The sequence below is a fragment of the Purpureocillium lilacinum genome (genome assembly GCF_023168085.1).
Source record: "Purpureocillium lilacinum CBS 284.36 DNA, scaffold_4, whole genome shotgun sequence".
In the NCBI taxonomy this organism is placed as follows: Eukaryota; Fungi; Ascomycota; class Sordariomycetes; order Hypocreales; family Ophiocordycipitaceae; genus Purpureocillium; species Purpureocillium lilacinum.
This window is the reverse complement of record NW_027072114.1, coordinates 823,857-839,188: the sequence shown is the minus strand read 5'-3', so window position 1 is coordinate 839,188 and position 15,332 is coordinate 823,857. Positions and strand designations below refer to the sequence as shown.

The 15,332-nt window shown below is 62.3% G+C and overlaps 7 protein-coding genes across 7 annotated transcripts; 1 reads left to right on the top strand and 6 right to left on the bottom strand.

Annotated features, from left to right (window-relative positions):
• Positions 1-2,323: 2,323 nt before the first annotated feature.
• On the bottom strand, positions 2,324-3,115 carry PLICBS_005455 (uncharacterized protein; the record flags this gene model as incomplete). The annotated part of the gene is made up of 1 exon (XM_018319138.2): positions 2,324-3,115. The coding sequence occupies one exon, from the start codon at positions 3,113-3,115 to the stop codon at positions 2,324-2,326; it is 792 nt and encodes a 263-aa protein (XP_018181612.2).
• Positions 3,116-3,482: 367 nt separating this feature from the next.
• PLICBS_005454 (uncharacterized protein) lies at positions 3,483-4,036 on the bottom strand (the record flags this gene model as incomplete). Its single annotated transcript, XM_018319136.2, has 2 exons — positions 3,483-3,944; positions 4,034-4,036. The coding sequence occupies 2 exons, from the start codon at positions 4,034-4,036 to the stop codon at positions 3,483-3,485; spliced, it is 465 nt and encodes a 154-aa protein (XP_018181610.2).
• Positions 4,037-4,562: 526 nt separating this feature from the next.
• On the bottom strand, positions 4,563-5,619 carry PLICBS_005453 (uncharacterized protein; the record flags this gene model as incomplete). Its single annotated transcript, XM_065600721.1, has 3 exons — positions 4,563-5,265; positions 5,440-5,447; positions 5,611-5,619. The coding sequence occupies 3 exons, from the start codon at positions 5,617-5,619 to the stop codon at positions 4,563-4,565; spliced, it is 720 nt and encodes a 239-aa protein (XP_065456793.1).
• A 149-nt stretch (positions 5,620-5,768) lies between these two features.
• Positions 5,769-6,740, bottom strand: PLICBS_005452 (uncharacterized protein; the record flags this gene model as incomplete). Its single annotated transcript, XM_065600720.1, has 2 exons — positions 5,769-6,671; positions 6,711-6,740. The coding sequence occupies 2 exons, from the start codon at positions 6,738-6,740 to the stop codon at positions 5,769-5,771; spliced, it is 933 nt and encodes a 310-aa protein (XP_065456792.1).
• Positions 6,741-7,147: 407 nt separating this feature from the next.
• On the top strand, positions 7,148-8,662 carry PLICBS_005451 (uncharacterized protein; the record flags this gene model as incomplete). The annotated part of the gene is made up of 1 exon (XM_018319134.2): positions 7,148-8,662. One exon carries the CDS (start codon positions 7,148-7,150, stop codon positions 8,660-8,662), a length of 1,515 nt encoding a protein of 504 aa, XP_018181608.2.
• Positions 8,663-9,114: 452 nt separating this feature from the next.
• Positions 9,115-10,169, bottom strand: PLICBS_005450 (uncharacterized protein; the record flags this gene model as incomplete). Its single annotated transcript, XM_018319133.2, has 3 exons — positions 9,115-9,238; positions 9,289-9,798; positions 9,910-10,169. 3 exons carry the CDS (start codon positions 10,167-10,169, stop codon positions 9,115-9,117), a joined length of 894 nt encoding a protein of 297 aa, XP_018181607.2.
• A 561-nt stretch (positions 10,170-10,730) lies between these two features.
• On the bottom strand, positions 10,731-14,896 carry PLICBS_005449 (uncharacterized protein; the record flags this gene model as incomplete). Its single annotated transcript, XM_018319132.2, has 2 exons — positions 10,731-13,040; positions 13,091-14,896. 2 exons carry the CDS (start codon positions 14,894-14,896, stop codon positions 10,731-10,733), a joined length of 4,116 nt encoding a protein of 1,371 aa, XP_018181606.2.
• Between the last annotated feature and the right edge of the window lie 436 nt (positions 14,897-15,332).

Genomic DNA, 15,332 nt, shown 5'->3' with positions numbered 1-15,332 from the left:
CAACGCGGACGGATCCGGCTGTTTCACCCAGCCCCAATAAAGACAACCAGCGATAATGATGACCGACTTCTCCAGATCGAGCCACGTGCCAAGAGTCTCTGGGGAACCGGGTACTCCAAGATGTTGTCTCACCGAGCCCTGCGTTCGCGGAGCAGTCCGGCTCGCGGACGGAATGAGCGCGGCGAGCACAAGCTGAGACACCCTGGACGGAAGCACTGGCACGCATCGCGCAGTGCTCGTGGTCGGCCCGCCAGTGGCACGGCTGCTGTTGGTTTCGGCCTGCACCGACACCTGACACCTGGAGGTAGTCGTCGGTGAGACAACAGCCCGGAGACCTCACCGTGGCGTCGCCCACGGTGCCAGCCACCGAAGCCGTAACTTTCGCGATGAAAGGGCAACCTTGTCAAGATGCACAACTGCATGCGGGCACTGCAATAGCCTTTCGTACAAACTGATGCTTCGCTTGCTTTGGACGTGGAAGCGTCTGGACCAAGCACGAGCAAGCGGCGCACGAGGCCATGAACCGTCGGGCCCGACTCGTCCTGTACACCAGCGTATGACTGCGCCTCAGCCGGGTGCTATCGGCGCCATCTTGCTGCCTGCTCGAATACGCGAAACGTCGTGCGAGCGCTCACATGAACCTGCCCCTGTCAGTGCACTGCACCGTCACGCAACCAGGTGGAGCCTGCAGCATCCTGCTGCTACTTCCCGCTGCCAGGGCATGGCACTTGGGCGCCACGACGGGCGCCGCTGTTGCTGTTGCAGTCGCTGCTGCTAATTTTAGGCCGAGACAGACTGCCGATGTGGCTGCTTTCGTCAACGGCGGCTGTCGAATCTTGACGGTAGTGGGGCAAAGCCGCCGGAGTCCGGACAACAGTCGGGCCAAACAGCCCTGGTCGAGCAACGGCGTGGAAAGTGAGAGGGTATCGCGACGGGGCGTGTCTTTTGGAGAGAGAAAATCCCAAAGGACACGAAAGCTGAAGCGAGGCGAGTGGCGGTGGAGGGCAAGTGTGAAGCCCGTGCCTTCCTTGCGCGCTGGGTAGACGTGGCACGTGCTGGCACGCTCCTTGGATGCACCTGCCGCCACCACCGGCATCCGGCACCTACAGTGTTCAGAGGTGTCAGGCAAGGCTCAGGCGCAATTTCTCTTACAAAGTCTTACAAAGAGAAAGAATTTTGTCCTTGAAGCACCGGACTGCGAGTCGGCAGTGCCTCAAGCTAACTGGCAAGGTTGACGATGCCTAACGAAGTGGCCTCGAGTGCTCTTCATTTCTCGTGAAGCTCGGCTTCATTCACTGTCGCTCGACGCCGCCAAATTGCAGGTGCCTTAGAGACTCGGAACTTGGATACCAGCTCGGCTTTTTCAATGCTGGTTTGCGCCGATTTACCTGCTCCTCGCCCTGTTCTTCTGCCCTTGGCATCCTCCCACTTTGGACTCTTGACCGCGACGGTGGCGATACCCCAGGGACCTCTCGCTGATTGGAACAGGTCAGCCTTCTGAGCAATAGTTGAAACAGCCTCTATCATAGAGACTCATCTGTGTCGTTTCTGGCCAAAAGCCCGCCCTCGGGAACAATGCGTCGGGCAACTTGCCTGAGTCGCGCGGAAGCCCATCCTTGGTGGCCGCTCGCGGATGAAGACTGAAAACTCAGCAAGAGGGCCTGCGCTCCTGTAGGCGGGCACAGCACAGCCGCTATGCGGTCTGGCCCTTTACTCCGTTGTGTTCTCGAGTCTTCTGTGGCGTGCGCACTGCTCTTCACCGTGAGCTCGGGCGCAGGCTCGGAACATCGGGGCAGCGAGGCAGTCGCTCTGACTGGCTAGGACTACAAATCATGACCAAATTCGCTCACTCTCGGACGCAGCAGCGAGGGCCGCGGAGGCTGCCTGAATGGCACACCGCGATCATCCTTCCATGCAAGTCATTCAGCCACTGCCGTCTCAGTGCCAGCCTTGCTCGCCCGGCCAGGCGTTGCGGCAGGTGGCGAGTCGGAATGCAAGTGAAACGTGGGAGTAACTACGCAAACGAGAGACTGAGACTTGCCTGTGAATACGAGCCAGACAAAAATGGTCGTCTTGGAATACTCAGGTGCGTGAGTAACTTCCTGGCGACATGAACTCGGAGACGGAATCTGCAAGATGCAGGGGAAGCCCGGCCAACATTGGGTTCGCACTCTCACGATAGACATAAGAGCCATTCTTTAATGAAAGTCTTTATCCTTGTTCTCAGCAACGAATAGCAAATCATGGCTCGTCCCACCAAGCAACTGCGCGTCAAGTGCGCCGCCAACGTCTTCATCCTCACCCATTGGGTTGCCGGCCGCAATCAGTCCTTGCAAAACCACAGGCACACCACGGGCTTCTCGCCCGCGCGGCCCGTCCGCGACGAGTCCCATCCCACCTCGCCAATCGTCTTCTTCATGGCGCCCTTGTCGCCGCCATTAATCTCCATGCCCTTGTACCACTTGCCGCCGCCGCCGCCCACAATCTCAAAGACGCGGTTCTTCTTGGCCGACGGGTTCGTGCAGCCGAAGCCCTGCATGAGATCGGCAAACGTGGTGTTGCACGGAATGTGCGTCGCCATGAACGGAATCTGCGTGTTTCCCGGCAGCTGCCACGGCGGCGTCGCCGACTTGAACACGTGCGCCTTGGTGTGCGCCGCGGGGAAAAAGTAGTTGTAGCCCGGCTCGCAGCCCACGCCGCCCGTCGAGTTGGTCATCTGGGACGCCGGCATGGCCGGGTCGATGCGCGGCCAGGGCTGCGCCTGGCGCGGCTGCATGCTGCCCGCGCCGTTGGGCTGTGGGGGGAACGGGAGGAAGGGGGGAGGTGGCGGCATCGGCTGCGCGCCGTACATGCCCTGCGCGGGATACACGCCCGGAGGCGCGGCAACGGCCCCGCCGCCTAGGTGGTAGAAGCCGTAAGCCATGTTAGCCCATTGGTTGTACGGAGGCACTATACCAGGGAGGTTGAAGCCGGGGCCGCCCGAGTGGAAGATGTAGGGCTCGCCCTGCGCGGGCATCGGGGCGCCGTACGGGGCAAAGGGCGGACGGGCGGCGCCGGCGCCGCTGCCGGCGGGGGCGGCGTCGCGACCGGTGAGCGGGTTCCAGCCTCCGGTCATGATGGGCGGCAGAGGAGCTCAGAAGGGAAACGGCTGCCAGGTATGCACCCAGCGGTTGGCGACGTGGTCGTAAGATGCTTGCCAGTGGCCGGGGACAGGTCCTTGGCGAGTCGGATCCCAGGTCGTCGGGGGGTCGATGTACTGGACGGGGGCTGGCTGGAAGGCCGGCGTCGGTTGCGTCTCTGCAGGCCAGAAGAATGATGCTGGCAGAGATTCTGCAGACTGGTGGACAGAGCGAGGTTGACCGCAAGCCTCAAGGTCCGGCGTCCGAGAGATTTCTGCCTCTTATAGTCAGTTGACTGCCGTGACTCAGAACTTTGATGTCGGACAGGCCAGGCCTGCGATCCACGCAGCCGGCGGGCGGGAATCAGTGATGAGGACACAAACCTGGCGTGACAGAGGCAGCCTCGTCACTGCTGAGCAACGTGTTCACGCCGCCAATGTTCCTGCTGGTTCCGCGCCCGGGACGCAGGAGGAACGAGGGGCTTGGCGAGCGTGCAAAGTGCTCAGCTGCCCAGGCTGCTTCCTCACTGCTGCTCTCGCTAGAGTCGTCGTCGTCGTCGTCGTCGTCGTCGTCGTCGTCGGACTCGAGCTGGATGTCGAGGTGCGCGACAAACACCTCGGAGCTCCAGACGATGCGATCCTCGCTGTCGAAGAAGGCACCCACGATGATCAGCGCCCAGTACGGCGGGTCCTGGCTTGTCTCCAGATACTGGGTGACGACGAAGCGGGTGGCAGGGGCGGGGAGAAAGTCTTGTCCAACCTCTATCGTTCTCGTATAAACGGGAGGCAGGCGAGAAGGCATAGAGGTGATCCAGATGGGTATGCCCTACTCAAGAATGTAAGCTGTCCACGGAGAGGAGAGGAACAAGACAGGGCGAGGAGCCGCGTCCGGATCGGAGACTATTTGTACGGAACCATGATCAGGCCAAGAACGGCGACCACGCAGCGCAGTGTGTCGAGGACAGCGTCTCAGTTTGGTCCCAAATGGACAGGAAAGTGAGCTGACCGCAGCTCCAAGTTCACCGCCGACACCATCACGCGGTCACTACTTTGGACTGCCGAGCATGGCGAGCGTGACTCCCCACAGATCAGTCCGATCCGCCATTATGACATATCTAGAGTTGAGACGAACCTGGCCTGGATACGACTGGCCTTAAGCCACTGACATGACAAAGACCTGATCTCGCGTCTTGGAAACCATCCCGTCCAACCACGCCACCGAGGCAAGTGGCGTCATGAAGAAGCGAGGCCGGGCGAGGGACCAGGAGCGAAACTGAAGCCAGCTGCCATGCCAGTGATATTTCGCAGCCACCTTCAACATGAAGTATGTAGACGACCAGAGACGTTTGTAAATGGACGATCCGACTCATTTCTGCAATGAAAAGCAGGGTAGATGTGACGCTAAGCAGACAAATTCCATCGCGAGGCCGCTTGCTTGCATTCCTCAATCATCGTCACTGTCGTCGGGCACAACGCGCACAAAGCCCGCCTTCTTGGACACCTCGGCCTCCTTCTTCAGCTGGTGCCGCCTCTCCACCTCGCTGACCAGGCCCTTGAGGTACACCTCGGCCTGGACGGTCGCGCTGTAGGCCGCGGGGGTCCAGTTCCAAATGTTGCGCCGCTCGACGTCCGCGCCGGCGGCCAGCAAGGTGCGCAGCCCCAAGAGGTTGCCGTTGCTGCTCGCGAAATGCAGCGCCGTGTTGCCCTCCTTGTCGGCGCGCTGCACGGCCTCAAAGGGCCCGCCGGGGACGTAGGTCAGCAGCAGCTGCAGGATGGTGTCGTGGCCGCCCATGCTCGCCTCCATGATGGCGTCGCGGCCGCGCACGTCGCGGCGCAGGATGCTGTCGGGGTCGCTCTCGCAGAGCAGGTGCACGACGTCGGTGTGGCCGGCGCCGGCGGCCAGCATGAGGGCCGTCTGGTGGTTGTCGTTGAGGGCGGGGCAGGGCTCCTCGTGGCCGGCACGGAGGAGCACCTCGCAGATGTCGCGGTGGCCGAGGGACGCGGCCAGGTGCAGGTTCGAGTTGGAAAGGCCCATGAGGGACGTGTCGGGGTTGTGCAGGATCGACGGGTTGGACTTGAGGATGCGTTGGACGAGCAGCGCGTCGCCGGCGTGGATGGCGCGCCGCACCCGAATCGAGGGATCGATCCTGCGGGGGGTTAGCGAGGGCCGCCCTGCGATGCACGGTCCTGTAGAAGAACTCACATGGCGGGCGACGGGCTTGCATGGCGCAAGGCGATCCTTGCCGTCAAACAGCACGCGGGTTGAGGAGGACGGGAGACGCGTTTGGGAGAGGCGGTGACGTTGCCGTTGGCCGAGCCACGTGTGGTGCTGCTGCCCCTCACGAGCTCGCAGCCTGGAACAGCCCCTATCCCGCAGGGGCTGGAACAGAGCCGCTGGGTGCACCCCGGTGTGCGCGACCGTTCGATTTCCGCCATGCAACCGACTCGGGGTCATCTCCATGTAACTGACTTGGAATTTTCGACATCGGGACTTTCGACATGTAGCTGAGCAAATGCACAAGTTTCATTGACGCTATAACCTTGGGTCTTTGAAGCCGCTGTGATGCAGTGAATGCACCGCCTCGCTATGGACTATGGATACTTCAGAACGGGGATCCTTGGCGTCCGCCGACCTCCGCCCATGTCGCCATTAGACACTCTGCGCCCTTTGCGGCACTGCCATGCTTCGTAGAATCCACTGAAGGGTCTGGTGGGTGTTGCGAGTCGTGGGATGATGGGGCCCCAAGACCTGGCTGTTGAACGTGTGGCATTGCTCCAACAAGTCCTTTGCGTCCTTAAGTCTTCCGGCGTGATAGTACTCCACAGCCAAACCGTTCATGAGGGGAAGAGGCATAGGCGTGGTCCACTGGCAGGATTCCAGCCAAGCGCGTTTTGTCGCCTCGAGCATCGCCTGGGCCTCGAGGCGGCGACCAGACCTTGTCCAGGTCATGGCCATGTTGGCGATGCACGTGATGGACGTGTCGTGCAGCCGGCCCAGGTGCCTCCTGGCGAGGGCCATGGCCTTTGACTGCCAACGCAACGCCTTGCCCCGTTGGCCCATGTCACGGTAGTCCGAGCCAAGCAGGGTCATTGACATGATGGTGTCTATGTGGGCCTCGCCGAGGACGCGGGTGCGCACATCAACGACTTTCTCGTGCAGCTCAGCAGCGTCTTCAAGGTGTCCAGCGTCGGCGTACATGGAAGCCAGATCGTTCACCCTGGTCAACGTCGAGGGCGCCTCTGCACCGTCTGCCTGAAAGAGAATGGCCACGGCCTCCTCCTGCAGGTCCAGAGATTCGTCCGTCTCCCCTAGCCCTTTGAGGTCGAGGGCCAGATTGTGGAGGCTCCTGGCGATGCTGCTATGGTCATTGCCGAAAAGCTCTCTTCGCTTGGCGAGGACGACAGTGTCGAGCTCCTTGGCTTCTCTGAAGCGCCTTTGGCGTCGGTAGTTGTGGCCGAGCATGGCCTTCAACTCCAGCACCAGAATACCGTCTGGGCCGTAGCGTAGCGCATTGGCGGCGATGGCCAGCTGGATCCGGCGATTGGACTCGTCCTATCGGCCATCGTTGAAGAGGGTGTCCAGGGTCGATACAAAATCGTCAAATGCCTGCACGGAGCCCATGATGATGAGTGCGGAGCCTGGTAACGATGACGATGCAGTATGCAGATGCTCGTGGAGATGAAGACGGCAAACGGGCGGTTGTGCAGACAAGAAGGCGAACAGGCTGTAATTATCCATGGCCACAGCTGGCGCCATGGCAGAGGGGGCGGCCAGTGCGATGGAATCCGACAGTGGGGTGCTCCTGCCGCCACAGGCCGTATGCAACGATTCTTCAGCGACGGGACCCACGGGCTTGGCCGTCACACAATTCCTCTCTCAGCGAGCTTCCTAAGCACGATATACGGAATACGGTATACGAGACAATATGGCCATGAACCCATGGCACCGACGTGTTCTTCGCCTGGAATCATCGGCACGCTTTTGGAAGCAATTGAAGCGTCAGCCAGTCGCCTCTCCCTCACCCGGAAATGGAGTCAGAAAGAGACGACGTCGCTGCTGGCGAACCGCATCGCCCCTCGGGCGACCTGCGCAGCATGTGGCCACGTCCGCAGGCACGCGAGAACGAAGCTGTGCACATTGACGGGGTGCGCAACTTTCTTGACGAGGCCGAAACCAAGATCAATGCCGGCAACGCCGCCGCCGCAGCCAACGACTTGCGGCTGGCTCTGAAATATCCGTCTGAAATCAACGACTTTGCCGACGTCTTCGCCCACGCTCTGTCTCTCATCTCACGCATCAAGCAGCAGTTTATCGCCAACGAGGACAAGCTCCACGTGGCCCAGCAGGCCGCTGAGATGCCAGACAGCCCAGGGGCGCTATATCACCTGGCGTACCAGCTCGTGGAGACGGGCGACAACGGCGCGGCTGCTACAGTCTTTTCACGGGCCCTCACCCTCGCGCCGGAGAACGCCACGCTTGTGGAAGAGCTCGTGTCGTCTCTGGAGCGAGACAACAACTACGAGGCGGCTCTCCCGTACCTGCGCAGTCGGCTAGACCAGGTGGAGGGCAACTTTTACCTCGCCTACCAATTGGCGTGGCTCTCGATCCTCTGCGGCGACCTGGAGCCGGCAAGACGCCTACATCCATTCCTCTCGCGAGAGCGCGGCGACGATGCGGGGCGCACGTTTCTTGAGAGCCGCATCAGCGCGGTGCTGCAGCGCGCAGACGCGGTCAAAGACGTGTCTACGCTGGACAAGAGGGACCTGCGCGGCTGGAACTATGTCCTGAACGGCGGGATACTGCTTCACGTCTCCCCTGACGGCTTCGACGAGGGCATGAACGGGCGGTATTCGTGGGTCCACGACTCGGACGAGCTGTGCCTGGAGGGCATTCGCCGTCTCGCATGCATTCTGAAGCAGCAAGACATTGTCGTGCCTCGAATCATTGCCATGTCTGACCAAAAAAGCTTCATACTCGGCAAAGCGCTTGCCACGATTCTGGGCTGTCAAGAAATCATCATGTGGCCCTGGGAAGGCACCAATCTACCCGGCATCGTGGTTGCGTACGATCTGGACCTCATGACTGACGAAATCAACTACCCGCTGCGACACCGGCACCCCGGTCAGTATCTGTGGGCGCACGCCATGTGCTGGACGTCGCCGGAGCCGTGCGTCCCGGCTCCAGACTTTGTCACGTTTCTGTACCAGACCCGGCTGTTCCCATGGATCGCCCGCTGCAAGGTCGGCGAGGAGGCACAGGCGCAGTGGGACGCTCAGAGGGACGAGTCGCAGACGGCGCATGCATCAACAATGTACGCCTTGGCTGCGAGGTTGGTCAAGGCCGACGTGCCTTTAGATGGGCTAGACGGTATGGACCACATCCTCGCCATATCAAGAGCGAGCGGCCTGGGCAGAGAGATGGACGGCGACGAAGCGGCGAAGCAGTTTGATACTCGCCAGATGCAATGGCCTCGCTCGCCCGTCCCTGGAAATATCTGGACGGCGACGACGACGGACGTTGGCGTGGCGGGCAATTCCTGGTGAAGAATCAAAGAGCATGGCCAGGACCGGGTCATCGCCACATTGACCACATCGATCGCGTTGCACTTTGGATATCTCTGTGCAATCTACTCATCAGCCTAGCACGCCCTTTCGCGAATAGTGGTGCGCGTGCCACGGTACCACTGAAGACCACACGTTGAGCCTCGAGCGAATGCATCATTACCTGGGCGAACGCACGGAAAGCGGCACGATTCAGACACGCAAGTGCCGCGAGAATCCTGATATGAACCTGCATCTTTTCGCATTTTACGAGTCTTGATCGACAGAGACAGACATCTGGCTCTTAGATGCTAGGTCCGCGTCGCGCGACCACCTCCGCAAGCCCAAGACCCAGACGCAAACCTCAGAAGCAAACCAAACCAAACCTAGACGCCGAGGATACATCACATCAAGTTCAAACACCGAATGGCGCCAGCCTGCCGCTCCAGCCCAGTCTAGTCGTTGAGCTCGTGCGCAGACTTGATGGCCTTGGACTTGCCCGTGTCCAGCACCACGGCCGGGTCCTCGGGGTCGCCGTCGCGAGAGACTTCGTTGCCGCGCTTGGTCGTGATGGTCGTCCTGGTGGTCAAGTCAGTTCGCTGAACTTGTACATCGGTGAGAATACTCACTTTTCGTCCTTGACATCCAGGACCTTGCCCTCGGGTTGGCCGTTGCCCCAGTTCCAGCTCACGGTTTCGCCCACCTCGGGGCCGTTCTCGGCTCCCTTGCCGCCGCTCTTCTTCTCGTCGCTCTTATCCCCAGAGGTCTTCTTGGCCTCGCCGTCGGCCTTGGACTCATCCTCGTCTCCGTCCTTGTCGTTCTCCTTGCCCTCGGCCTTGTCGTCGCCGTTGGTGGACTCGCCCTTTTCAGTCTCGCGCTTCTTGTTTGGCCCCGAATCATTCTTGTCCTCTTCTTCCTTGTCCGCGGGCGCCTTGCGCTTGTCTCCGGCCTGCTTGTCGTCGTCCTTGTCCTCCTCGCCCCCGTCGTCCTTGGAGCCGCCGGTGGACTTGCTGTTGCCCTGCCGCTTCTTGAGCGGGTCGTGGCCCCAGTTCTTGAGAGACGCGTACGACTTGGTCTTTTTGACCTCGTCGGCCGACTTTTCATCGTTGGCCTTTTCCTCCTGCGCGAGGTGTCGCTTGCTGCACGGTTCGCACGTTAGCCTGCCGCTCATGAACACGCTCCAACCCCCCCGATCATCTGTTCGCAGTGTACTGCGCGCACACCATGCAACACAACATGACTGCACTTACCAGTACGAGACCACCTTGCGCATGTGCTGAATCTGGTCGTCGGTGTACTTGTCGGGCTCCTTGTCCGGGTTCGCCTTGAGAATCTCGACAATCTGGCGCCCGCTGTCGTGCCCGATCGACTCGCCGTCGGCGTCGCCGCTCTCGTCCTTGGGCCACCCGGCGCTCTGCGAGTCGTCCGACTTGAGCCACTTTTCGAGCTCCTGGGCCGTCATGTTGACGACCTCGTTGAACTCTTCGATGACGGTGTTGTTGTCCTTCATTTTGGCTTCTGTTTGATTGAGCTTTGGGATCAGGGGTAGTCAGGACTTCGGAGCTGGCGCGGATCACGGGCAATTGATGAACAGATCAAGCTTCAGACGTCGGCGCAGGCGCCGCACCTCCTTCGGCCGGACGCGTTTTATTTATTTACATGCGGCTGGGCGCTGGGGAACGCCGATAGCCTTTCCCGTCGTGTGAGCTGCATCCCGATTCATCCTCAGAGTGGTGACGTTTCCGGGAGGAGCCAATTGTCTCACGTCATAGAAGCGGCCACACCACGCCGTCGCCGTTCCTGGCGCTGGGTGAGACATGGTCGGCGCCAACGCGCTGGAAACGGGTCCCTCGATGCGCCGTCCAAAAGCTTGATCCAGAACCTTGCCAGATCGCGCCTACCATGCCCAGATCTCGCGACGCGGGCCATTGTTCCCGCCGCGCTACGGAGCTTGGTCCGGATCCCCACGATTCACAAACGGGTGACAGACAGTTGCAGTGGGCCACGCGAACCGCGACTTGCGCGAGAATGATTTGCTTTTTATTGCTGCAAGGCAGTGAATGTTCTAGTCTTACTTGCCGCCATGCTTGTCCTTGGCCTTCTTGTCCCTCCAGCGCGCCCTCATCAGCTTGAGCAGCAGCCACGCCAGCAGGCGGTACACAACGACGCAGGCCGCCATGGCCGCCACGTTGACGACCGGGTCCTCGTCAAACTTGTACAGCGACAGGACCTCCTCGCCCGTGTAGATGGGACAGCTCCCGTCGGGCAGGCGCTGCGCGGCCGTGCACGTAAACTTGACGCCGCGGAGCGAGTACGGCGCCACGGCACGCGTCGCGTAGCGGATCGGCGAGAGGTAGTTGACGGCGCGGAACAGGGGCGGCATGTCGATGGACAGGACGCCGGCCATGCCGTTGGCCACGGACAGGAAGATGCCCATGATGTTGACGGCGAAGCCCGTGTGCCCAAACAGCGTGTTGAACATGATGCCCAGGCTCTCGCCGCACGACACCACGCCGAAGCAGGCAAAGACGCACACAAAGTACATGGTCGCCGTGCGCGGCAGGCCCACCGCGATGGCGGCCAGCACGCCGAACACGAGGCAGCTGAGGATCTCAAACGGCACCTCGAGGATGGTGTAGCTCGCGAGGAAGGCGTCCACGCCGTACACGCCGTCGTCGTCCTCGCGGTAAAACACGTCCCGCTCGCTCGGGTACACGGCCACGTTCTGCAGCATGCCCACAAAGTAAAAGGCGCCCAGCTCCTGCACGAAGCCCATGCGGTTCTGCACCGAGTAGAAGTCGTTGCCCAGCGGCGCGAAGAAGAGCGCAAATACCGCCGCCAGGCCCACCACCTGCATCGTCCGCGCGAGGACCAGCTGCGGCTGTCGGCGCGTGTTGATGGCCGCGCGGCGCAGGAGCAGCGGCAGCGCGACGTGCAAGGGGGCGCGCTTGCGGACGAGGGCGCCCAGCTCGGCGGGCGTGGAGAGGCTGGCCTTGTTGAACGACCGACGGGGGGATGCCGGCTTGTTGGGTCCGGCGGCGCCGTCGAGCATGGCAGGCGCCTTTTCGCCCGTTTCCAGCGCCGGCGATGGCTTCTCGTCCGGCTCCTCCGCCTCCTGAATCTCAGGCAGACGCTCAACAATCTTCTCTGCCGGCCCCTCGCCCGCGCCTTCGTTCCACTGCGCAATCAGCTTCTGCACGCGCTCGCGGCTCTCTGCCTCGCGGTCGTCCTGCTGCAGGTCGATGGTGATCATGTCGAGCGCAAAGTCGGCCGGGTTCGTGTGCGTCGGGCATTCATATCCGAACCGCCCAAAGTAGGGCAGCATGTCGCGCGCCGGACCTGCGTAGACGGGCGCACCCCCGCGCGCCAGGAGCAGCACGTTTCCGAAATGCTTAAAGAGATCCGACCGCGCCTGGTGGATCGTCAGGATGAGCGTGCGCCCTTCGTTGGCGAGTCCCTGCAGCACCTCCATGATGGAGCTCGCGGTGAAGGCGTCGAGGCCCGAGGTCGGCTCGTCGAGCAGCAGTATGCGCGGGTCCGTAAGAACCTGCACGGCGATGGATACGCGGCGCTTCTCACCCCCTGATATGCCCTTGATCATGTCGCTGCCAATGAGGTTGTTGGCGCAGTCCTTGAGGCCCATCTTCAGCAGCACCTCTTCCGCGCGACGATACTTTTCCTCGCTGCTCATAAACGACGGCAGCCGTAGACCGGCAGCGAAGCGCAGCGTCTCGCGGACCGTCAGCGACGGGAGCAGCGCGTCGTCGTCTTGGCACACGTAGGAGCACACGGAGCGGATGACCGAGTCGGAGGGCACGGCGCCGTTAAACGACAGCTTGCCCGAGGGGCGGTACTTGGTGCCGATGGAGTTGCGCAGCCGCAGGGCCATGGCGTTGAGCAGCGACGTCTTGCCGCTGCCCGACGGGCCCATGATGACATTCAGCACGCCAGCTTGGAACGTCGCGTCCACGGGCTCGAGGATCATCTTGCGCGGGAGCCTCTTGCCGGAGACGGCGCGCTTGTCCAGCGCGAGCGCAAAGCCGTCGAGGCCGAGGTCGATGGCGCGTACCTCGGCGATGGACCGCGCCGTCATCTTTTCCTTGCCGGCCGACAAATCCGTGTCCGACGAGCGGGAGCGGGCAATCGTCATCTCGACCTTGAGGAAGCGCAGCCCCAGCGCGGACATGGCGCAGAACAAGACGACGAAGCACACGAGGATGATGATGGGCCGCGCGACCCAGTCGGTCGGGAACCCGAGCGACTCCATGACGTACTCGCCCGTGTACTGCGTGCAAGCCGGGTTCGCCGGCCCGCCGGGCTCGGGACAGTCGTAGAAGCTGCCCTGAAACTCGTTGCCGGCGTAGGCCCCAAAGGCGTAGAACTGTGTTTGTCAGAAGCATATCATCGAGGCACGGGCGCAGACCGACATACTGTATAAGTGATCCATTTCAGCCACCGCACATACACTGGTATCGTGTTGACCTGGATAAACATGCCGCACGCAATGCTCTGCAGCGTGTACACGAGGTTCGCGATGAGACTGGCGCCGGCAAAGTGCCTCACGGCCGTGACGCAGACCATGGCGCACGTCACGGCGACGTACTGGTTCACGAGCGTCACCGCGAAAAAGACAAAGAACTTCCTCACGTCGCGGTCGAAGCCGGCCATAAAGTACACGAGGACGGCGAAGAGGAACGGCACGGGCACGTCCTCGGTCGGCAAGCGGGCGAGCCGGCGCGAGAGCACAAAGGGAAGCGAGTCGACGCAGCCCTCGGACGACTCGCGGTCAAAGGTGGGAATGTCAATCGTCATGCGGTAGACTTCGAAGATGAGGATGAGGTAGCCCTGCAGCCCGGCGGCGGTGTAAAGGCCGCCCTCGCGGGAGCGGATGCCTGCCTGGTCGCGCCCGAGGTCGAAGAAGAGGTACCCCGTCACGATGCCCATGAGGATGGCCTCCATGATGGACGCCGCCATGCCCAGCGGGTCGCGGTACGTCACCTTGAGCGTCCGGTCCGTCAGGACGCGCACCTGTCGCCCGAAGCTGGCGTGCTTTTCCGCGTCCGACTTGCGCCTGCGGTGTCCACGATCAGCCGCCGCGGGCAACGGCTCGAAGCGGTGCGCGCTCTCGTCCCGCCATGCCGCCTTGAGGGCCTCGACCCGCGCGCTGCTCTCCTGCTCCAGCTCTGGCGTGCGGTTGTCGACGGCCGCAATGTCAATGACGTGCTCCGCCGGGTTGACAAACGGCGGCAGAGGAAACCCCTGCCCGCGAAACCAGGGGAGGCAGTCCGGGATGGAGCCCGAGTACACGGGACACCCGCGCGACAGCACGATGAGGTTGTCAAAGAGATCCCAGATCTCAGAGCGCGGCTGGTGGATCGTGGTGATGACGGTGCGCCCTTTGCGCGCGAGCGCCTTGAGCGTGCGCACCAGCTGAAACGCGCTCGTGGCATCGAGCCCCGTCGTCGGCTCGTCGAGGAACAGCACCGACGGGTTGGCCAGCAGCTGGACGCCGATGCTGACGCGACGCTTCTCGCCGCCGGAGCACCCGCGGTGCTGCGTGTTGCCGATGCGCGTGTCGGCGCACTCCTTGAGGCCCAGCTCGCGGATGACCTCGTCGACGACGCGGTGGCGGTCGCGCGCCGACGTGGACGGCGGGAGGCGCAGGTCGGCCGAGTACTGCAGCGTCTCGCGGACCGTCAGCGTGGGCAGCAAGACGTCCTGCTGCATGACGTATGCGTGTCGCACGCCGTGCACGCCGGCCACGCCGTTGAAGGTCGTGACGCCGGCCTCGCTGAGGCGCGAGCTGCTCACCCGCTCGGCCATGGTGTTGAGCAGCGTCGTCTTGCCGGACCCGCTGCCGCCGATGATGGCCGTGAGGGTGCCGGGCTGGAGGTCGGCGTCGACGGCGTGCAGCAGGCCCTTGATGCGCGGCGTCGTCTTGAAGCCGCCGGCGAACAGCTCCGGGTACGTGGTCGGCTCGAGCCATGACGGCGACGTGTTGACCGAGACGGAGAGGCTGCGGATGCGCACCTCGACGGCCTCGACGTCGGCGAGCGAGAGGTTGCCGGCGCCGGAGAGGGAGAAGCGACGTTCGTCGCCGCGCTTGCCGTTGCCGTTGCCATTGCCGTTGTCTGCGGTGACCGACGTGTCGATGGAGCTGGCCCGGTCCGTCTTGTCGTTGTCGGATCCGCCGGGCATGCCGTCGCTGGGCACGCCGTCGCCGTTGGTGGTGGCCATGCCGCCACTATACGTGTCCCGTCGGCGTTTGAAGTGTGGTAACCGAAGCTCGCATCGCGCGTCGTCGTCGTCGCCAGTCGTCAGGCGAACCGGCTCCTCGGTGTCGAGTCTCGACGTCTCTCAAATAGCGCTTCGAGGTGGCGACATTGACAGCATTGACAGCTTCAAAGTCCAGTCCGGCGGCGTCAGATTGTCCGTGTCGTTGCCGGGCAAAAGGGCGCGCGCAGGATGCTCCTCGCTTAAGCAGCCATGGTCCTTGGCCCAGGGAGGGACAATCTCGGCCGTCGGAGATGGACAGGGCATGCTTATGTGCATTTGCCGTGGTCATCGATCCGTCCCGGAAGCGCTGGCGGAGCGGAGACTCAACACGAGCTAACCAGCATGCAACCAACTCACCATGTTAACATCTAAGCGACCTGCAGAGCCCGCAGGCCGA